Here is a 24,553-nt window from a genome sequence, read left to right as displayed (position 1 = left end):
GACTGGCCTGTTTTAATGATATACTCTTTAAGGGTAAGTTAATATGAAAAGCAGCTTTTGGCGGCAGACAATTTAAACATGTACGAACAGAAAAAACCGAACGAGTCGGACTCGTCTAGCGAGAGTTCCGTACAAATAAGGTTAGTTTTTTTTGTTTGTTCTTTACATAATATACAGGGTGACCTTAGCTATTAGACAAACTCTGAAATCCCACGTAGGGTTACTTCTCAGGACTGCTCTGATGTTATATTTTTTTAATTAACCTAAATGGTCACGCACTGTGCGGTTTAAGAGGAACTTCCTCCCGCGCACGCTCCGGTTGTGGAATGAGCTACCTGCCGAGGTTTTCTCGAGGGTCTACAGTATGAGGTTCTTCAAAAAATGAGTGTACAGATTTTTAAAGGGTCGGCAACGCGCATGTAACACCTCTGGAGTTGCAGGCGTCCATAGGCTACGGTGACTGCTTACCGTCAGGCGGGCCGTATGCTTGCTCGCCACCGTCGTGGTATAAAAAAAAATTGAACGAAAGATAAAAAAATAAAATTTTCGAACAAAAGTTATTTGCAATAATCGACAACAAAAAGAAACAATGTGTTAATCTTTGGCAGTCATTTTGACAACTTGTTCGAAATATTTGATAATGACATATAATGATGACATTTTTCAAAAGTCAGAAGCTTAATAGGGTCATAAATAAAAAAGAATTATCAAAAAGGTCGAAGAAGGTTCCATACCATTCTATGAGGATATTACCTTAGGAGCTACTGACACATACAGGCTGCTGCAAAGTAAAAAATGGTAATTTGTTAATTTCTTCGAAACGGCTACACCAGTTGTTATGATACTTTTGTACACTAGTTCTAAATACCCTAATTCATCTGTACATTTTACACACACACTGTATAGTTTTCAGATTTTTCTCTGTACTTGTTGTGTGAAACAATATTACTTGCCAAATTTCATAGTTATAGGTCAACGGGGAGTACCCTATAATTTTGTTTCCCCTTGAGAGTCTCGAAATATACGTTTATTGCGGCATAATCGACCCTATATTTTTTTTACGTTAATATAGAAGTTTGATTTTTCCACAGGTTCAAGAGACTGTAGACTTGAGTATGTGGTTTTAATTTCAACTCTATACCTCCATACGGACATACGGACGGACGGGCGGACGGAAAACAAAGTGATATAAAGGTTATTACGTTTTTTCCTTTTTAAGAACAGAACCCTAAAAACCGTAGGTATTATTTCAAAACATAGGTAATTTGTAAACCTTTAACTAAAACAGTTTATAATTAATAGAATCAGGCGTTACTTTGCGGAAATCCATGCTAATTAAAGCAAGAAATATTACTTTGCTAATCCGCGAGTCTCAAGCGAGTTCAAAATCTGGCGGCCTCTTGGGAGACAAAGGGTATCGAGGTCGGCGATAGGAGGTTGACAAACCTTCGATTCGCGGACGACATCGTACTCTTCTCAACATCGGCAATTGAACTGCAATGTATGCTACAAGAACTTAGCGACGCAAGTCTTGAGGTTGTTCTGACGATGAACCAATCTAAAACCCAGTTAATGACCAACAGCAAGAAGCACGGGGTGACGGTGGATGGGAACATTTTGCAATATGTCGACGAGTATACTTATCTAGGCCAGATAATCTCCTTCACAGATCGCCAGGACAAGGAGATTGATAGAAGGATCGAAAACGCCTGGCGGAGCTTTTGGTCTATGAAGGAACTCATGAAAGGTAAACTCCCAATTGCACTAAAGCGCAAGCTCGTCGACATGTGCATCTTACCCATCCTCACCTATGGTGCCCAACTGGTCATTAACTGAGGCGCAAAAATCACGGCTCAAGGTTTGTCAAAGGGCAATGGAGCGGAGTATCCTGGGTATCCGAAGATCTGACAGGGTGAGGAACACAGAGCTTCGCTCCAAAATCTGTGTCGTCGATGTTGGGATGAAGACCGCCAGGCTTAACTGGGCTGGACATGTCTGCCGGATGAATGATGACAGATGGGCTAAAATAGCCACTAGCTGGCATCCCCGGTGTAGTCGTGGCAGAGGTAGACCGAGAAAGAGATGGCGGGACGACTTGGATGCGTTTCAGCGGGACTGGCGGGACCTTGCTCGGCACAGGGAGGATTGGAAAGCTAGAGGGGAGGCCTTTGCCCAGCAGTGGGACACACAAATAGGCTAATAAAAAAATTATAAAAAAAAATCCGCGAGTCTGAGTTTGGTCAGTTGCCGGGTGTCAGACCGTCAACATCTCCAGCATCTCCTGAGGATGCCTCGTAGAGAGGCGAAACACGTGTCGAGTTTTGTACTTTTGGTGGTGGGTTGTTATATTTATTTGCGTATTTATTTTTGCGGTGGGAGGGTGGGAACATTAATTGCATGTAAAAATACGCAAGTAAGTATAACGGGTTAGCACTGATTGACTAACACGTTATTTTCTCGCGGATTAGCAAAGTAATATTTCTTGCTTTAATTTTTTTAAACAGATTATTTCTAGAACCTCATTATCATCAATATGTTATACAGAAAAATACAAGTCAGACCATGACTCCCTGTAAGGGCACACAACATTAACTTAAAAAATACCAATAATATAAAAATAAAAAACATTTTTATAAACTGTCGTCATTAAGAAAATCCTTAACCGAATAATAACATTTATCAATTAATAATTTTTCAGATTTATTTTTTGTGTTAATTTTTGCCAATTTTGTATGCTAGATGTCTGTTTACGGCGCATTTATACGTATTTGGTCGTTTTTAGCGCTGTTTGAAGTAACCTACTTCGCTTCACTTCTTTATAAAAATATGGCTTCAGTCCAGCGTAACTATTGCACCAGTATCAAGGTATTGGGAGCTTTATGCGGTCAATACAAGACAGTACGGTGATTTTATTAACTTCATTTTCTTCTTTTATAATTCGCCAGTGTCAAGCAATTATGAGCTTCAGATACGACTAAAATTGTACGGTTACTACAAGACAGTGTACGGTGATTGTTCATATAAAAACAAGCATATCAAACAAGCAAAACGTACAGACACAGATACTAGGAATATTGAACTCATAAAAAAAATATCTATGGCCAAAATCCACGGAGGAAAATGGCGAGAACGTTTGTATGGAAAAATAACCACTAATGAATCCTCTTAAGACTATATGACAATAATTTTAGTATTTCTTAATTATTTTAGTAGGTATGACAGTAAGTATTCAAATCGCCTTAATGTTTCCTGCATTTTGTTGCATTTGCTTGCAACAAACTTACATAGTGGATGCATCATTGATAGCATTTGACCTATATGTATTTGTAGACATAAAGGGTTCATTATGTCCTTGCCACGTGTTTGGATTCTACTGATAATTGCATAGACTCAGTAAGTGAATATAGATTTTCATTGAATACTGTTGCAACATCATCCGTTTTACATTCAATATTATAAGTTATATTAATGTCCTAGAGGACCTAGAGAAATGCTACTACAAAAATGCTGAAACAAGATGCGACATGCAGCTTCTGCCAGGAGTCAGAGGAGACTGCAATGCACGTTCTCCGTTCCTGTGGAGCACTAATCTCAAAAATAAAGTACCCACTTAGGGCGGCACGTATTGCTACCCTATGAGGTACAGAACATTACGGCCCAAAGACTGGAATTTCTTGGATTCAACGGGTATTAGTAATGAACTTTTAAGGGCTGCTACATTAGATCACTGCCTGGTCGATGTGGCACTAAAAGGCCCACAAACTCCAATAATAATAATAGGGAAATGCTCATTATTTAAGGTTTCGTTTTAATCCAAATTTTGTTATATTGGTACAAACATACATACATTGATCTCAACGGTATCAAAACCTTCGGCAACCTTTATATATAATAAGGTAAGTAATACCAAACTACACACAATACGTACAGGGAAACTACACACAGAACACTGGCTGAACCAGACTGGATGCAGACAGGCAAAAGAAGCCATGCCTGGCATCAACGGAAAGCTCACATGCAAGGGCGTGTCATAACAGGTCATGGACTATTTAACAAACATATTTTCACAACAGGTGTCACAGACAGTCCCCTATGCCGAGGATGTATGGAGACAGAATAAACAGCCTCTCACGTGGTGCTGGAATGCAGCGGAGTGACTCCATACAGGGCTAAACATCTCGGATCCCCGAGAGACCTCCCCGAGGTCCTACTCAACATTAAAGGTTTGATAGGATTCCTCGAGGAGCTGGGCTTGCAGGACTAGCCCACCCCCAACATGTCACGCCAAATAGGCGCAAGTCGTCGAGTTGCGGAAAATCGCCCGTATACAATACAATTGTATACGGGCGAGTATTACTATACGGGCTATTATATAAACCGAAAATTGGTTTGAACGAGATCTAGTAAGTAGTTTTTTTAATACGTCATAAATGGTACGGAACCCTTCATGGGCGAGTCCGACTCGCACTTGGCCGCTTTTTTATTTCTTGATCCGGTTGATCCGGTAGAAAAGAGACAATTTTTGGACGGGACGTTTCTTTGAAGGTTTTTTTGCCGACAACGGTAAGCGATCTCTTGGTGGATCCCAAGGATTCCTTCCCGGTATGACAATATTTTGTCAGGGGGGTTTGGGGACTGGGGCTATAATAATGTGGGCTTTTGGTGAGTCCGGATCTTTGTTCTTGAGTTCCGGATATTTTCTTAAATTTTTCTATTATCTATATATTCAATATCGTCGCCTAGGCCCCACAACATAAGCTTAACTGATCTTAGCTTTGTGTGGTGGGTGAGTCAATTTGTATAAGATTTAAAAAAAAAATTATTAGCCTATTTGTGAGTCCCACTGCTGGGCAAAGGCCTCCCCTCTCGCTTTCCAATCCTCCCTGTGCTGAGAAAGATCCCGCCAATTCCGCTGAAACGCATCCAAGTCATCCCGCCATCTCTTTCTCGGTCTGCCTCAGCCACGACTACTCTGGGGATGCCAGCTAGTGACTATTTTAGCTATCATTCATCCGGCAGACATGTCCAGCCCAGTCCCACTTTAGCCTGGCGGTCTTCATCCCAACATCGACGACACGGGTTTTGGAGCGAAGCTCTGTGTTCCTCACCCTGTCAGATCTTCGGATACCCAGGATACTCCGCTCCATTGCCCTTTGGCAAACCTTGAGCCGTGATTTTTGCGCCTGTATAAAATTATTCCGTAATATTTATTTATACTTTTAACTGCGTCGGAATATTATCAACTGGGAAAATCCTGTCAATAGGAACACCCTTGGACAAAACTCTATAGGTACACCTTGTTATTTTTTTTAGATATATAAAATTATGTTTATTGCACAAGAAAGGACACAGAAAAAGTATACAGCGGTTGTTTTTAGGAGTTGGTGCATAACTAGATTGACAACAGAGTTTCCAGGAGTCCCCGCACTAGGCTAGGCCAGTATCGCGGGAGACCAGAAGTACATATAAATTATTAATGTCAATATTGTCAATTCGTATGTCCGTTTGCGTTTGACAATATTTATTTAACGTTTCTATTTTTTTGTGATAATAATTCATCATGTACATACATTTACTTCCAGAATGGTTTCGGAAATCCCAAAGTTCATTTCTGTGATATAAACAAGTAGTCAGCAGCGGTGCTTCCCATTAATCCCTATAAGTAAATATGAAACTCCCTACGATATTTTATACAAACTTGTTACAAATAGGACCTGCAGCGTCAGGATCATTCAATTTTAAGTGATTAGTATTAAAACTTTTTTTCAGGATGGTCGACGTCTTTCTTCTTCTGATTTAGTATTCCGCGCCCTGGCCGACTCAGACTCGGGAACGTACACATGCCGAGTTAGCTCCATGGACCGACCAGCACAGAGTGGATCCACTACAATAGAGGTTGGCTCCAAACCGCGCTTCGTATATCCTGATAATAACAAGAACATATCCTTTGTGCCTGGAGAATTTGCCACCATGGACTGTTCTGCTACTGGAGTACCAAAACCTGAGGTATGTTTAAAATTAACTTTTATCCTACAGCTTACCCGTAATCTTTGTTATTTAATTATGAAGTTTGAAAGATATGTCTGATGATTTCATGAAACTTTAATCTACTATCAAACTCGTTGATTTAGGTTTCAATTAATTGTCTTATTTACAGGTGCAATGGTACCGTAATAATAGACCGATAAGCTTCAAGAACTTTAAATATATCTTGGTCATGTACAGCGACTACGATAAAGGACGCTACACTTGCGTCGTCAGCAACTCATATGGGAAAGTGCAGCGAGAGTTTGTCGTTTCGTCTTTTGGTGAGAAGTCCATGTTTTTTTTTCAGAACTAATAGGAATACGCATTGTACGAGACAGCAGTTAGTAGCAGCGAGCAGGAGCTCGATCCTACTAAAAGTAAGTATCTAGGTTGCTCCTACATTTGCGCCTGCAGTCACCTCATGAGGTCTGCCGCCAGTGAAGCCATTGCAAAGTGAGTAGTCAATTTGAGAATAAAAGACTTAGAATTGACATTTAAAATAGACGTAAAGTAGAGGGGATACGAATGAAGTGTTTATATATATATGTAATTCGTTTTGTATATTTTTATTTCAGGATGCTTGCTAAATGTAAAGCACGATTTCAGTAAAAACGAACCTCTAATGTTGACCTCCGATAACAAAGTAACTAACTTTAAAACTAGTGGTGGCTACATGCGTATACCTAAAGACGAAGCCATCAAGTTGGTATGCCCTTCGAGCTTTAACACGATATCTGTAAGAGAAATGTTGGTGACTTGTGAAGATGCGCAACAATTTTTGCATCAGTCATCAGGCAGACGTTACACTTACTCCAACCTTAAATGCAGAGACAAATGGCAGCCGATAGTTAAAAGAACAGGGCGACGGTGTGCAAAAGGAAAAGCTGATATACTGAACGTTGGCTTCGAGACCGGACACACATTCGAGAAAGTTTACGAAGTTTGCCTTGACCGGGATTCAAAAAACCCTCTTTATACAAAGCTAGACATGCAACGATCACTAGCTGGTGCTGTAGCTAATAACGATAATGAATGGTTTAGTTATGGTCCTTCTGTGGATTTGGATGATTTATACGATTGCAGTAATCAGAATGCAAAGACTTCAGCAATTTTGAACAAAGAGTTCCACAGAAGCGACGGGTGTTGTTTTAGGAAGAGGATGTTGGTGAATCCTGTGGACGTTGTTCTTACGTTACAGAGTGCTACATATACCCATTTAAATCTTGTGCCGCATTGGAGTACATGTAACTCTAAGGTAGGCATTTTCGGTTGTGAGTATTTTGAGTACTTACTTACTTTTGTCATGTACATGTCTATTGTTTACAGCTTAGCTTCGTTGACATTTTGTGCTTATACAATTTAAATCTGACAATGAAAGGCCTTCATTTCTATTTCAATAATTTTTACTGGCACTGATTTCTCATCAAATTACAGTCCTGTGACTGGCATCTCTTATAGTTCTCCAATATCCTTTCATTAATGTCTCCAATACATTCTTTGCTAGCACAGCTTATGCAATGTTTTAATCACGTTATAATTCAAACTCACCTTCTCCCACATTCTAGCTTAGTTTAGTTTGTTTTAATTTATTGTGTTTCTCTCTCTTGTCTTTCTCTCTGGTTGCCCTGAAAACCAGCGCCATGTCTAAGTATCTTAGTCATATACTGAGCGGCATCCATTTTGATGTAAGATTATTTTAGAATAAGATGTATTATAGGTTAAGTTTTATTGTACACCAAATAAACTATTTCTATTTATATTGTCCAGAATTGGGAAGAAGTGGAGCGCCGAGTCAGGAATCTGGTAACGTCTGCGGACCGGACACTTCAAGTATTCACCGGAACAGCTAATGAACTTGAGCTGCCTGATGCGTACTCAAGACAGAGAAATGTGGTTCTTAACAGCAGGAGAAAGAATGTCCAGGTCCCGAGGTACTTGTGGAAGGTACGTAAGATATACGAAGCGTCGGTATATCCACGAAAATATTTTGATCTCATCCCTTGCCGACACGTGGAAATTTTGAGGTCACTTAGTATTGGTAAAAATAAACCTGATATTGATTCTTCTCTTTTTACTTTAGATCAATAAAATTCTCGTTTCTCAAAAACATCAAGTCTCAACCCATTAATCAAATTTAAAATTTTAACTCTCATTGCCTCTTTTAGTTCTCCATATATTGTTCCTTTTACTTTCTCCCCTGTCACCAATGAAGAAATCCGTAAAATCATAGTATCAATTAAATCTAAGGCCGTCGGCCATGACAATGTTAGTCGTCTTATGATTATTCATATCCTGGATAGCGTCTTGCCAGTTATTAATAATATAGTGAACACTTCCTTACTCACTGGCGTTTTCCCATCGTGCGTAAGGCGTTTGTCATCCCGCTCCCCAAAATTAATAATCCGAGCTCACTTAACCACTTTCGTCCCATATCTATACTCCCGTTTCTATCAAAAATTCTAGAGGCCGCAGCCCACAAACAGATATCACACTTTGTTCATAGCAACAATCTCCTTCACCGCTGCAGTCTGGTTTCCGGTCTGGACACAGTACCACCACCGCGCTTCTTAAAGTAACGGATGATATAAGACTCGGCATGGAAACTTCCAAAGTCACGGTGTTGGTACTGATAGATTTCTCCAATGCTTTTAATGTGCTAGATCATGACTTACTTTTGGCTACTCTTAATCATTTGCGGGTTTCTTCAGACGCGACAAAGTGGTTCTTTTCCTATCTTTCCGATCGAACCCAGGCAGTTCGTGCCAGCCATTCGTTATCTGATTGGTCAGAACTGAGTACTGGAGTACCTGAAGGCGGTATTCTCTCTTCTTTTCTCTTTCCAATTTTTATAAATCTTATTACCGCCAAAATTCGAAGCTCTTACCATTTGTACGCAGACGAACTTCAGCTGTACGTACAGACTGACGTAGAAGATATAAACATGGCTATCTCAACAATAAATTCTGACTTAGATTACATCGCCGAGTGGTCTGCTAGCTTTGGCATTTGCGTAAATCCAGCTAAATGCCAAGCCCTCATTTTAGATAGCCAGTGGCAATTGTCTAAGTTGAGTTCAGTACCTGTTGATCCGATCCTTTTTGAGGATACTCTAATTCCGGTGAGCAGTCGTGTCAAGAATCTTGGGTTAATTTTAGATTCCAACCTTTCCTGGGTTGGTCAGTTGTCGGAAGGTCACTCAAACTTTCTAACTGTAAACACAAAAAGATGTTAGTGCAGTCCTTAGTGTTAATTGATTACAGGGATATGTGCACTACCAATATCACTCAGGAATCACTCAATAAACTAGACCGTCTACTCAATAAATGCATTAGATTTATATTGGACTTCGTAAATATGATCGTGTCTCCTTCTACCGCCGGCAGCTCAACTGGCTTTCCATCCGTCGTCGTAGGTCCTTCCGGATCTTTTGTGTCCTATTTTCTATCCTGTATTTTCTAGCCTTCTGCTCCTGGCTATCTCAAAAGTAAATTGGTCTTCGATACTCCTCGTCTAGGATGCGAGCTGCGTACCTCCCGCATTCTCAAACTTACCGTACCTTTACACCATACTGGTTTTATGACTAACTCTTTCGCCGTCCAGGCTAGTCGTCTTTGGAATTCACTCCCTCTATATTAGACAAGCTCCAAGTAAGTTTTCTTTCAAGCGGATGTTCGAATAATATCCATCATTATTATATTTATAGTATGTATTCTATAAATATGTGGTAGTTTTAAATATTGTTATTATTTATTTATGTAGTTTATAAGTATGGTTTGCTTTTTTTTTATTCATTCAATTTTTTTTTCTCTGCACCAATTCTAAGTATCTCTGTTTGGCTCTATAGTTGACTGGTAGAGAATGCCATTTCGCATTAAGTCCGCGATTTGTACATTTTTGTATATATTTTGTGGAATAAAGTTTAAATAAAATAAAATATACTAATTTCTTATAAAATGGTCTGCCCATAACAGAAAAATCTGTGTTTATAATTCAAAGGGTCTGTTACACAGTGTCCAAGAAAGTCCTGAATAAACTACTTGCCACTTAACTGACGAATAAAGTCATCGTTGGCGTTTCTCAATCTTCAAATAAGCTTAACTGACATTGAATTGAATTGAATTATACATTGAATTAGACATTGTGAAACAGGCAAATGTACACCCTAAATAATATACCTGAAGAAATTCACAAGCGTATGTAAACATTCCCAAACCCAAACAAACAACACAGGTGAGAAAACTTTGCGTATCTAGCAGTGGAACTCTTTGTCTCTTAGGAATTCTTTTTCTTTGGGCTTGCCATGGTCGCTTAATTGTACGTACTCGTAGCGTTATGTAACCTTCATCTCCTGTTCTACAACCTAGGTAGTCCAAGACCCGTCTACTGAGGCTTCCTTGGCCATCATTCAAGTGAACGTGCCCGATTTGAGCCCGGCGAGCAGGCGTAGCTATCAGCTGTGCAATGATGTTTGTATGAAAGCTAAGTGGATGCAGAGCGGGTAAGGACTACATTTTTTTAACTGAAATAACGACCGAGATCATATTACCATCTCTTTCGCTTCTGTTACGATGAGAATCTAACATGAATTAATGATTATCTGATATGAATGAGAAGTTTTACGACACCGATCGTCATTTAGGTTTGTGGATAGTATAATGGGCAAACCCACGACAGACAAAGGTCATTGAACCTATAAGGAACGCTACTAATAGGGAAACAGTATAAAATCAAAAGTCAATGATCTCATAGCTTTATCCACAACATTTTATCTTTGGGACTTTTGCTGAAAGCGATGGATTCCCATTTTAGACCGAGTCATTCTCCCAAAAATAAAATAACTTTCCGCTATGTAAATTTGCCTTGTTTGACACACACAATTGATTTTTAAATTAAGTGCCTGCTGCCAAACAGAATTTGAAATAGAAGTGGATTGTCAAAGAAGACTTTGTAGCCACAGTAAAGTTACTGCCCTACTCACTCGAAACGATGACGCCATACCTTTGGCCTATGATCTATTAGATGTCGCAACTTTTTGATATTTAACAAATTTAACACATATCAGTGAAAGAATAAGGATCAAAGTCAAATGATGTTCTAAAAGTTTTTTTATACTACGTCGGTGGCAAACAAGCATACGGCCCGCCTGATGGTAAGCAGTATCCGTAGCCTATGTACGCCTGCAACTCCAGAGGAGTTACATGCGCTTTGCCGACCCTAACCCCCTCCCACCCCTCGTTGAGCTCTAGCAACCTTACTCACCGGCAGGAACACAACACTATGAGTAGGGTCTAGTGTTTTTGGCTGCGATTTTCTGTAAGGTGGAGGTATTTCCCCAGTTTCAATCATGTGTCGAAAGATGGCAGTAAATTTACTGTGGCTACAAAGTTTTCTTTCACAATCCACCGCTATTTCAAATTCTCTTTGCTGCTGCCAAAGTTACGAGTATGAATGTTTTTATTTAATGTATACAGTGTATATTTTCGATATAACCATAATCTTACAAGACGTATGTTTTAGAGCTATAAAACAATTCTGAAAGATCTATACATCTTATAAAACAAACTGCCGCGTTTGTCTGTATGTGTGCTCGCGATAAACAAAAAACTACGGAACGGATTTTCACGCGGTTTTCACCTATCAATAGAGTGATTCTCGAGGAAGGTTTAGGTGTATACTTTGTAAGGGTAAAACACGCGAAACCGGAGCGGGTCGCAATATTTTTTTATAAATAAATAAAATAAAATAAAAATTGTTTATTTCGGACCATTAAAAATCCAAAGCGCTTTTAGTAAAAAATCTTAATAGCTAACTTATTATCTATGTTAATAAATTACAAATTAATCCATGCCTAACCACCTCACCAAGAGGCTTTGCCCTACTTATCCCTCCCAATCACCACACCGACCCAATATTTAGTGAGCGGGCAGTCGAATCTCTCGGCCAACATCTTCAGCATTCTGTTGTTGCTACCGCGCACACGTTGCAGCAGAGAGGCAATTCGTTTGCGCCTAATTGCAAAGAAGTCATCTGCCCTTGCCTCTGCGAACATGCCAGAGGCACTGCAGTGCTTTGGTCGCTTCAGCAGCATTCTGAGGATTTATAATTTTGACTTTAGAGCATTTTTTTTTCTTTTTCGAGCAATGTATTTTGTACATCATGGTCACTTGTGATAGTTGTGACGTCGCGTCATTAATGAGACGTTTTGAGTTAAAACAAAGTAGTGATGCATTGCTTGCTGAATTATTTTATATGGAAAAATAAAAAGTCGTCCAGTTTTGACTATATGGTCGTATCAAAAATACACGCTGTATTATACTCGTATGTATCGATCTTACTAGAATCTTTTTTAAACTAATTCAAGAACTGCTATTCTCTGCTACTATTACTGCTATTTACTGCTACGGAAGACCAGCGCTGCCTTCATAACTAGCATTATGCTAAGTTGGTTCCATTTCGTGATGCGCACTTAATGCTCTGTTCTTCTGTTTTTGTTGCCTCTACATGTTCGTACATGTTTGTGACTGTCACGAATAAATATCTTTTATCTTTATCTATCACTTCTTAAATATAGATAGAGATAACTCAGATCAGAAAAACAATATTTTTGGAGTCTCTCAAGGAAGTATTCTACGTCCAACTCTGAAGTATTTTTGATTTGTATAAAATTATTTGTGTAAGCTCCAACTAGACGCTGGTAAAATCTTATTATATTTTACTGTTTTATTTTCCTAGAAACTGGGGAAACGTAAACCGAGGATTCACATACTGCTGCGGCTTAGCTGACTTCGAGCGCGCGTTCCGATACCAAGGCGTATTCCCAGACTTCAAAAAATTACTGCGTGCTTGACGTTCCCGGCGATCTGAACATGTCTTAAATATCCGACAATCACTATTTATGCGCTGTGTAGGCGTTCTGTGCTATTTATAATTTTAAATTTTAAATTTACAAGTAGATTACCTTCAAGTTCTTTCAATTTAAACGTCAAATTTCTATCAAATTATGGCGTTTACTTAAGAGGCTGTCAATACCTAAAGCGCGCACACTGTCTATTTGTATCGGAGTAAATGAGATAGCACTGTCACATGTTACTGGGCCTGGGCAAGGGAATAATAAGAAAAATATTTAAATAAAAAAAAGTGGATTATTAGTGTAATATTTTACTCAACAGCGGTTTAGATATAAATGTTTTGAAATTGTGATTTTAATTGCAGACCCATAAGTCAAAACAATAAAGACATAAAACCGTTTAATTTTGATTTTAAGACCAATCTTTGCAATTATTTTCTATCGAGCCGATTTCGTTCAATCATGTATCGAGTACAACCACGGTCTTTGAAATATAATTAATATGAACATATATTTTTCTTACTTGACTTAAACAAATAGTCTTTCTTAAAAAACTGTTTAAGTAACATCAATTTCAAGGACGTTGGGTGTTGACAGCCTCTTAACACTGCAGGCTGGGTTATCAAAATCGCTGCCAACTTATTTTGGTCTGACTCTATCAGTGTTCAGTCGGTACAGACTATACGTGGTCAGTGTGTAAATGAATTTGTCAATAAAGAGTAAAAATAAATAGATAGTTTTTTTCTCTACAAATATACTGAACCGACTGTCTCTGTACCGACTGAACACTGATAGAGTCAGACCCATGGGTGAAAGGTCAAATAGCAATATCCTATGTCTGTTGGCATAAACTTGTAATAATGAATATACGATTGTGAAATTTTATTGCAGTTTTAATGTTTGTGTATGACCTACGTAAAAAATAACCTTAATATTATTTACCGAAATATTCGCATTCATAAAGTCATCATTACGATCTAGAATGTTATTGCTTGAAATCGATATGTCGAGTAATAGGTACTTAATATATGCATAAATTTTAGAATCTAGAATGACATTATGGATACAATAAATTCGAAGTTCCAATGAGTATTGTTTAAAATGAAAATGTATAATGATCATTAGGATGTAAAATTGTATGAGATACATTTTCGGAGTTTCAATAATCGAATTTTCAATTTTATATTAACTTTGGCGCACCCTATAGCCCGTTGAAATGTTACATGCTCTGTTAATGCACGTTGAGAGGAGCTCGCTGCGAAGCGGTCATCTTGGCGATCTACCATCTTCGAATCTACCAAGTCGTTTGAGGAAAACCGCCTCGCTACATTAGACGTAAAACGCCAACTACGCAAGGATAGACCTAAGCCCTCCTACGTGTATACATACAACGCGGCCGGTCAACTATACTGTTGTGAATGTGAAAGGGTGTTCAAGAGCAAGTTTGGCCTGGCCAGCCACATAAGAGCTCATAAGAGGAAAAACCCTTGATTGCTGAGGTCGCCGTCATCGAAATCGATGTGGAGGACTATATACATGCTCTGCTCCGCGAAAAGAACCATGCCATGCCATCCTGCTTTGGAGCTACCTATGTCAGGATTACAAAAACATACATTTGCTTTTTTATAAGTTATTATACTGTGTTATGTTAATGAATATTATGCCGATTTAAAGCAGACCATATATAGGTATCAAAACTGTTGAAGCATAATTGTACTGGGTAATTACTATCGACGACCGGTCTGGCCTAGTGGGTAGTGACCCTGCCTATGAAGCCGATGGTCCCGGGTTCTAATCCTGGTAAGGGCATTAATTTGTGTGATGAGCACGGATATTTGTTCCTCACTCTTGGGTGTTTTCTATGTATTTTAGTATTTATATACTATATATATCGCTGTCCGATCCGCAACACAAGCCAATTTGTGTAATAATGTCTTATAATATTTATTTATTAAAAAAAAACTATAGATCGTGTCAGTTTACTAAAGATTAGATTCGACAAATCTGCGTGGCGAGCAAAGTAGGCACATTGTACGGTAAGCATTTCGGTATGTATAGTCGACGTCAAAGATATGTTTATATTTTTTCTCAGTATGCCTTTGCAATAAAGCAAGAAATGGAAACATATATTTGACGTCGACTGTACTGTCATAATAAACAATCACTGCAATGGTTCAGTAAATGCTGACAACTAGAAATATGATACCTACTACTTAGTTAGGTCATTAGTTCTGTTCTGTCACAAAGGTTTTGACTAATAAAATGTAATACAAAGCTTTTAATAAAAAAAAGTGTGCCATGATTTGAAAGCTTGTTTTATCAAATTAGCTTGTTCTGATCAAAACGTAATATAATTAAATTAAAATTTAGATCGCGTCTTCATTTACTACTTGGTTACTTTGGGATTGTCGTTAGATGCGAATACGCGGCTGGATTATGAAAAATTATATTTTACAAAAGGGAGTAAAAATCAGTTTCACATTAATAAAATAGGTATAATGGTTTATTTATATGAACCTACTTTATTAGAACGTTATTTTATCACCAGAATTTAGTTCTCGGACAAGTCTGTACTTCAGCTAATACCTACATGTAAAACTACCAGCGCAGCGTAGCGCAGGTTCGACCACATATGGAGTACTGTTCTCACCTCTGGTCTGGAGCACCGAAATACCAACTTCTTCCACTTGACTCCATCCAACGTCGGGCAGTTCGTATTGTTGGTGACCCCGATCTCACAGTCGGTTTGGAACCTCTCAGTCTTCGGAGAGACGTTGGCTCTCTATGCCTGTTCTACCGTCTGTACAATGGGGAATGTTCTGAAGAACTTTTTGAATTTGTGCCACCGTCACGTTTTTATCACCGCACCTCCCGCCAAAGAAACAAAGTTCATCCTAACTTTCTCGACACGTGGCAAACCAAGAACAAGCGGGCATCTCGCTCGTTTTTTCCCAGAACGTGCAAGTTGAGGAATGAGCTACCTTCTGAGGTGTTTCCCTTGCGCCATGACATGGGGTTCTTCAAGAAGCAGGTATTTAGGGTTCTCAAAGGTTGGCAACGCATAAGTGGCTCCTCTGATGTCTTATGTCCATGGGCGGCGATGACTGCTTCCCATCAGGCGACTCGTCTGCTCGTTTGCAGTCTATTACATAAAATAAAATAAAACTACAGATAAATTTTAAAGATACGTATGTATGTGTGGGTGAAATCTTGGAAGTTAAATTTGACCCACTTGCCGGTTTCCGATTGAACTGAAATTTTTCATACCTATGTAAGTTGAGCGACAATGCAATATTATGGTACTATCGAGCTAATCTGATGATGGAGACAGGAGGTGGCCATGGGTGGGCCTTTTTTTTTTTTATACTACGTCGGTGGCAAACAAGCATACGGCCCGCCTGATGGTAAGCAGTATCCGTAGCCTATGTACGCCTGCAACTCCAGAGGAGTTACATGCGCGTTGCCGACCCTAAACCCGCCCCCCCTCATTGAGCTCTGGCAACCTTACTCACCGGCAGGAACACAACACTATGAGTAGGGTCTAGTGTTATTTGGCTCCTGTTTTCTGTAAGGTGGAGGTACTTCTCCAGTTGGGCTCTGCTCTAGATCTGGAATGACATCCACTGGCTGTGCCCTACCACACAAAGCGAGATGACATTCACAATGCCCATACCTCTCTTTTGGGCGTAGTTTAAGGACGTACCCGGGTCCAATTAATATTAAATTAATTAATAATTGTAATAAGGTAATTGTGTTTAGGGTTTTGAGAATTATCTCGATGAGTATTAGTTACCTGTGGAAAGAAAAGTAGTTAGAGATAAAAGCTTGTACCAAAAATGATTATTGCCAAAAATTTATTAGGTACTACTTATCAGTGACATAACGTAATACTCGTACATTACACAAGTGATTTTCAATTTATGTTTTTTATAAATCAATGGAAATTACCCATCCTTTCCCAGAATGTGTTGAACTTTAAAAACCCTGACGAATGATTTCTGGGAATCCCCATGTACAAAAACAATTTCAACAAATTGAACACAACATTAAATAAATCATCTAGCTGTCACTTTCTTACTTATCATCAGTTTGGTAGGTAAGAAGTCGTTAGCAATATTTTTTTATGAATACGATATCAGGATTGTCCCCTTGGTATCTCAGGTCAGCGTCTAAAGAAAACTGAAATAAGCCAAACATACTTCAAAGTAATAGAACGTCAATGGTCTTGTAATAGAGTAGTAATCTCTATACACAATTCTTGTAGTTATATCGTTATTCAATTGAATAACCATACTGATATCTAATGTAACGTCTTCTTTAAACGCAGGCTCAAAAATAGTGTCAATCACAAAGCGGGGTTGTTAAATAGTGAACGTAGTATGAAATTTAATTCAAAATGGAAGTGAAAAGTTTAATAATATTTGTCCTACTCCTTTTAGGAATAGATGGAACAGTGGGTGATGTGAAAAGTAGCTTAACTTTTGTTATAGATGATACTTACTCAATGAGTGACGATATAGCACAAGTGAAATTAGCTACAAATGCTATATTTGATACTGTGATGAATTCGAATGCTTCGCAAATTGAAGATTTCGTGCTGGTGACTTTTAACGATCCTGGTAAGTTGTATGCTACATGTAAACTTGATATTTTATAACCTTAATATATATATTTTTAACTTATTTTTAATTTGAGGCATTTTCGAAGTTGTCATTTTTAGGGTTCCGTAGCCAAATGGCAAAAGCCGGAATCCTTATGACGGACGAATCCCGTCATGTCTGTCTGTCTGTCCGTCCGTATGTCACAGCCACATTTTTCCGAAACTAAACAATACATTTTGGGGGTTCCCCATACTGAAACTCAAGATTTTTTTTCATCAAACCCATACGTGTGGGGTATCTATGGATAGGTCTTCAAAAATGATATTGAGGTTTCTAATGTAATTTTTTTCTAAACTGAATAGTTTGCGCGAGAGACACTTCCAAAGTGCTAAAATGTGCCCCCCCCCCCCCCCCCTCGTAACTCCTAAAATAAGAGAATATTAAATTTAAAAAAAATATATGATGTACATTACCATGCAAACTTCCAATGAAAATTTTTTTGAAAGAGATTTAGTACCTAAGTAGTTTTTTTAAATACGTCATAAATGGTACGGAACCCCAACTCGCACTTGGCCGCTTTTTTTATTTGAATTAATTATGTTAGTTATTTATTCTCAGAATCACGAGTTTTCTCGAAATGTATAGGAAAAAATGAGTGTTTCTAGACCTATGTACACATTTTTTTATATTAATAATACGAGTAAGTATTAGTAATCATTATTAATATGTTTTTATTGTACCAAAAAATTGATAGAACTTGGGTTTATTACAGCTAGTTTGAACAAACAGCGCGCCAAAACTAAAGACAGAAATGTTTTTAAAAACGCTTTAAGTGGTATAAGTGTGCATGGAGGTGATGATTGTCCCGAGATGGCTATGTCTGGAATCAAAATGGGCCTTCAGAACAGCCGAGAAGGGTCTTCCATATACGTGTTTACTGACGCTTCTGCCACAGACTATGACGATTATGATGAAGTTGAAGCCCTTAGTCAGAAAATGGGATGTCAGGTAACAACTTATTGTTTCTTCTAACTGGCGTTGTCTCTCAAGCCACAGCTAGACAAAGTAGTCTAGAGTACGCTTTACAATCAAGTAAGGTGAATGTGGAGAAGATCGGCATATACAACTGATTGCTGGGAAGACCGTAACAACTCTTGCCTTTGACACAGTCAGAAAGGAAAAGCTTCATTCCTTCTACTCTGCCGAGCTTCCGGATGTGTACAAAACTTACGCATGGTCTTACTTTATAGACGGTCTTCCCTATATTACCTAAACAACGCAACTTTAAAGCAACCTTTTGTTTTTCAACGTCAAATTGTGACACGTCTTGGCATTCAACTATCAAATAGGGAGCGTGCGCGTTGGAGGGTCTGCCATCTTGTGGCCTGAATCGGAACCATAAACATGCACATTTACACGTCACGTGTTTTCTTGTGCATAGTAGGTTCTGCCATCTTGTGGGCTACATCGGAACAATAAACATCACATTTACGCCTCGCGCCAAAAATCTGACGGCTCCTGTGCTGCCTCCTACAGTTCATGCACGCTCCCTATAGTATTAAATTCGTAATTTGGTTTTAGCTGTGTGAACCTGCGAATTATGGAAGGAATGCGATCTCCATGTACCAAAAAGTGTAATCAAAAAACCTTAAATAGGTGGCGCTACAATACCTAGAATAATTGAAAAAAAAATCAAATCATAGACAGCGCACTTCACTCCGACAACAACGCCTAGGTTCTTAGCGCTACTCTGGAGAAATTTGGAACTATTATTTATAGCTGACAGCTGGACACTTTTGCATATGGAGTGTGGAATTAAGAGAAGTGACATCTCTTATGGTAGAACTGTTGCAAAAGTGTCCAGCTGTTAGCTATAAATAATAGTTCCAAATCTCTCCAGAGTAGCGCTAGAGTAGCTAAGAACCTAGGCGCTATTGACGGAGTGAAGTGCGCTGTCTATGATTTGTTTTTTTTGTTCAAGTATTCTAGGTATTGTAGCGCCTCCTATTTAAGGTTTTTTGATGACACTTTTTGGTACATGGAGATTTTTTGCCTTACCTTCACCTTCCGTACTTTTGCAACAGTTCTACCATAAGAGATTTCACTCCTTTTAATTCCACACTCCATACTGCGAATTATTCCACACTCCATACTACGAATAAAACAAATTGACTTCTTTAGGGTTGCGTACCCAAACGGAAAAACGGGACCCTATTACTAAGGCTCCTCTGTCCGTCCGTCTGTCAGTCTGTCCATGTGTCACCAGGTTGTATCGCTTGTATCTCATGAACCGTGATAGCTAGAAAGTTGAAATTTTCACAGATTATGTATTTCTGTTGCCGTTATAACTAATACTAAAAAGTACGGAACGAGAACGAGGCGAGTCCGACTCGCACTTGGCCGGTTTTTTTTTCATTGCAAGTTTGAGAAAAGCACTTTACGAATCTCGACGAGAAACGGGGTTGCCGGCCGCGTATCCCTATATCTACTTAGCCTGCAACCCTTCATGTCCCGAACTCTATAGAAATGTACTATTGTTTTCCGAATGTACGGTTTAACTCATCTCATTCTAGTCACTCGCGTATAATCTTTCGGAGAGTCTAGGTCTCCATTTACAAGCACTAAATCTGTATGAGCAAGAGTCAGCTTAATTAACGTGAAAACAAGAATCGGCCGTTAATGCCGCAAACAACGTAAAACAAGAATCGGCCAAACAACGTATATTTGGATTATTTGGACACTCTCAAGTGAATCAAAATGTATAGTGTACTTCCCGTTGATCTAGAACTATAAAATTACACTACAATTACGAAAAAAAATCTGAAAAGATAATTTGTAAAAAAAGTTTAATTTATACGGAGCCCTCGGTGGGCGAGTCCTACTCGCTCCTGTCCGTTTTTAGGTATCTACACATCGTAGTCTGTTTTTATTTAAATTGCTTACATAAATAAAAAATAACTTATTTAAGTGTGTTTAAACATTTAGGACTTTAATTTGAAGACCTATTTCACGTGGGGACTTTTATCACATTTTTTAGTGATAGAGCAGTTATTTTTGTTACATTGATTCTTAATATCTAATTCATTTTGACAGATTGTGTTCATACTCACCGGATACTGTTCCAATAAAAAATCTCCTCAATACTTGGTTTATAAGAAGCTCGCCAAAGCTACCAACGGACAAGTATTTCACTTAGAAAAAAGTGAAATTGGAGAGGTAAGCAATATTGATAAGTACTCACGCCTCACGAGGCGTCCGACAATTCGCCAGAACGTTCCGGGTCCAAGCCGAGGCGTCCGCCACTTATTCGCCAGAAAGTTCCGGGTCCAAGCCGAGGCGTCTGCCACTTATTCGCCAGAACGGTCCGGGTCCAAGCCGAGGCGTCCGCCACTTATTCGCCAGAACGGTCCGGGTCCAAGCCGAGGTGTCCGCCACTTATTCGCCAGAAAGTTCCGGGTCCGAGCCGAGGCGTCTGCCACTTATTCGCCAGAACGGTCCGGGTCCAAGCCGAGGCGTCCGCCACTTATTCGCCAGAAAGTTCCGGGTCCGAGCCGAAGCGTCCGCCACTTATTCGCCAGAACGGTCCGGGTCCAAGCCGAGGCGTCCGCCACTTATTCGCCAGAACGTTCCGGGTCCGAGCCGTGGCATCCGACACTTATTCGCCGGAAGGTTCCGGGTCTGAGTCGAGGCATCCGACACTTAATTTTCTATAGACAGCAAAGCATCACGTGATCACCGATCACCTGTCATAGAAAACGAAGTGTCGGATGTCTGTAGTCTGATGTCGATGTTTAAAATAAATATATCTTTATTTTCGACCCAGTAGTCCATATATGGTTAGGAAAATTAACTTAAAAGCTATATTAGTTACAAAGCGTAACTAGCTTTTAATTTAGCTTTTTGCTTCTTTTGTCGGATTTAGCGTAAGTTATTTTTACAAGCTTTTATTTAATTTTCAATGTAACTATGTGTGTTTGTAAAATCTTGCAAGTTAAATTTGACCCGGTTTCCGATGAAGCTGAGAATGTGCATACTTATGTAAGTCGGGTTATAATGCAATATCATGTTGCCATCGAGCTGATCTGATGACGGAGACAGGAGATGGCCAGGGGAACTCTGTGATAAAACAACGCGAACAAATTGTGTTTGGGCTTTTAAGAATTTTCTCGATCAGTATTAGTTGCCTGGGGAAAGAAAAGTAGTTAGAAATAAAAGCTTGTACCAAAAATGGTTTCTTTGCCAAAAACTTATTATAGGTTAAAAACTTAAGTAAGTCACCTGTTGTATGTAGTTGTGACGTGTTCGAATCAACATTTGTTTTGTTTGTGTGTGTCTTTTAAACATGTACTGTCTATTCGAACACGTCACAACTACATACAAACAGGTGACTTACTATAACTAGCTTATATCTAAAATAGGCCCTTGAGGCATTGTTCCAAGGATGCTGGCGGCATTTCCTCGTTGTATCGCAATACTGATACGTTGTGCGAGGAAGCCGCCAGCTCTTCGGTCACCAGTTACGTCAACCAATAGGGCTGTAATTAGTTCACAGATAGCATAGTAAAAAAAAATACAGCGAATTTAAGATTTTCATACAAAACTTGTTTTTGCTCTATTTCTTATGTTTTATAAGGTGGAGCAATATAAACTAATTTCAGTCCTAGAAATACCTCATGTCATTGTATGTGTAAAGTTTCATTACAATCCAACACATAGTTTTAAAATGAGAACGAAATTCCGTTTGTATGGGAAGGTGACATTCGGCCGAGCTTGCCGGAGACCCTTTATTAGAGTAGGGGGTATTATTCACTGGCCGAACGATAATTGCAATTAACAATTAACCATTATAAATTGAATCGTAACCGTAACGGACGGTTACAATTTACGGTTCAAGTTATAATGGTTAATGGCCAATAATTTTTAATTGCATTAACGTTTCGCTACTTCCAACACTGGTATTATTTGATTCCAGATTCTGAAGTACGTGCAAAAAACTATACAGAGCCGAAGTAATGTTCTGAAAAGCAAAGATTTTCCTCCAGGCTATGGAAATAAATTTGACGTAAGTATTTTACTGATTTTTTGACTAAAAAGGTATAAAATTGAAAAAAATATCTCTTTTTATAACCCTTTTCCAGGCCGCACTGATCTACAAGGTTTTCCCAAAAAAAAAACACATATATTCCAATAAATCCAGCTTTGATGATTGATTTGAAGACGTCTTATTTTCCGAAAGTGCAATCTAATTTGAACCTTAAATCGAATGGCTAAGGTTGAAATTCTATTGGCGCGTATGTGGTGGATAAATCGTATTATGCCTGGAAAAAGTTTAATACGTACTTACAAAGCGGTGCAAGGATACTCCCTTATGCTTGGTATGTACATGATACTAATAGGCCCCATTTGGCCCATTTTGACAGAATGGTAACTACGAAACCCTACACTGAGTACGGCCCGACATGCTCTTGGCCGATTTATTATTATTATATAATTATAGGCGAGCAGCTATTTAGCTGATGAGCCTATGTCACACAGTGTCCTGTATTATACAGTTCAAAGTTCATAAAGTCGTATCACATCACTAAGTAACATCAGTCTAACTTATTATTTAAAAGCCAATTGTTCAATCTGTTATTAAAAACATTTGTAATAAAATGCTTATATTTTAGCTATACTCAGTTTTAGGACATAGTGACTCTGGACGTTATGACACTTGGATGTAGCCTCTAACTATTCGGTAAAATTACGGTTTTTGAAAAACAAATTATATCCAAAACTAATGCAGCATGATACCTTTGGGTATGGTGCTTTATTTTTTGGGAAACGTAATATAAATTTTAGGAATAAAGTGTAAATGAAAACTATAATCCTTTTTAAATTCCTAACAAAAAAGGTTATATTCCTTTTTTTTTATATGATGCACCATTTCCATGTTACAACTAGATGAACTAGAAAATAACATAGATAGATATAATAGTCTTTAATGGCACACCTCAGTAAAAAATACAGCTTAAAGAACAACAAATGATTAGTGATAGAGGCAGACAACAGGCGGTCTTATCGCTAAAGAGCGATCTCTTCCAGACAACTTTTGGGTAGCGGAAACAAAAACAATTAATCAAAAAGACTAGGTGTTGCCAAAACAACGTTATGAAGCGTACTTTCATACACACAATTTAGGTAAATAAACATACCATATAAGAAATTAAACATAGACATACTTAAACATACATAAACGAGTTGGGCTCTGCTCTAGATCTGGAATGACATCCGCTGTGCTGTGCCCTACCACACAAAACGAGATGACATTCACAATGCCCATACCTCTCTTTTAAACTATTCACCACCGATCACCATTTTCATTTTGTAGATGGCTATAATATGAAAATGGTAGGTACATAATATCAAAAAAAAATGAATATAACCTTATTTGTTAGTAATTTATTAAGGATGATTTTTCACATTGACATTTTTTTCCAGCTCTAATGCTTTCCTCAAAATTGAAAATAAACCGTCTACCGGGACTTATTTCATGCTTAAAGCGAGGGGTTGCGCCACGAAAAGGGAAGGAGACGCTAGTCTTCGTAAAGCACCATACTACATTCGTTTCAAGCTGGATATACAGTGTGTCCCTAGCCATTGGACAAAGCCGAAATGTACATATGCATTAGGGTATTTAGCACCATTGTACAAAGTATCATAACAACCGGTGTAGCGGTTTCGAAGAACTTAACAAATTACCATTTTTTACTTTGGAGCAGTCTGTATGTGTTAGTATATCCTCAAAGAATAGTATGGAACCTTCTTCAACCTTTTTGATTATCTTTTTTATTTATGACACTAATAAGCTTCTGACTTTAGAAAAATGTCATCATTAACAAATATTTCGAACAGATTGTCAAAAACACTGCCAAAGATTAACACAGTGTGTTTATTTTTGTTGTCGATTATTGCAAATAACTTTTGTTCGAGTAAAATATTTTTTTATCTTTGTTCTAATTAAAAAAATATTATCGTCAGAGCATTCCTGAGAAGTAACCCTACGTGGGATTTCAGGGTTTGTCCAATGGCTAAGGTC

General features: G+C 38.5%; 1 protein-coding gene and 1 long non-coding RNA gene across 2 annotated transcripts in view; one reads left to right on the top strand and one right to left on the bottom strand.

Moving 5' to 3' along the window:
* LOC133525157 (uncharacterized) overlaps positions 1 to 23,086 on the bottom strand; it is an 88,328-nt gene extending 65,242 nt beyond the window's left edge. Inside the window, exon 1 of the long non-coding RNA XR_009800522.1 lies at positions 21,875 to 23,086. This is a non-coding gene — a long non-coding RNA (uncharacterized LOC133525157). The remainder of the gene's footprint in view (positions 1 to 21,874) is intronic.
* LOC133525142 (hemicentin-2-like) overlaps positions 16,627 to 24,553 on the top strand; it is a 38,925-nt gene continuing 30,998 nt past the window's right edge. The window contains exons 1-4 of the mRNA XM_061861401.1: positions 16,627 to 17,493; positions 18,248 to 18,483; positions 20,569 to 20,691; positions 22,448 to 22,537. Coding sequence (XP_061717385.1) covers positions 17,271 to 17,493; positions 18,248 to 18,483; positions 20,569 to 20,691; positions 22,448 to 22,537 — 672 coding nt within the window. The 5' untranslated portion in view covers positions 16,627 to 17,270. The remainder of the gene's footprint in view (positions 17,494 to 18,247; positions 18,484 to 20,568; positions 20,692 to 22,447; positions 22,538 to 24,553) is intronic.

This window comes from Cydia pomonella, chromosome 14, assembly GCF_033807575.1.
Source record: "Cydia pomonella isolate Wapato2018A chromosome 14, ilCydPomo1, whole genome shotgun sequence".
Classification (NCBI taxonomy): domain Eukaryota; kingdom Metazoa; phylum Arthropoda; class Insecta; order Lepidoptera; family Tortricidae; genus Cydia; species Cydia pomonella.
The sequence above is the reverse complement of the archived record's forward strand: the minus strand, read 5'-3'. Positions and strand labels throughout refer to the sequence as shown.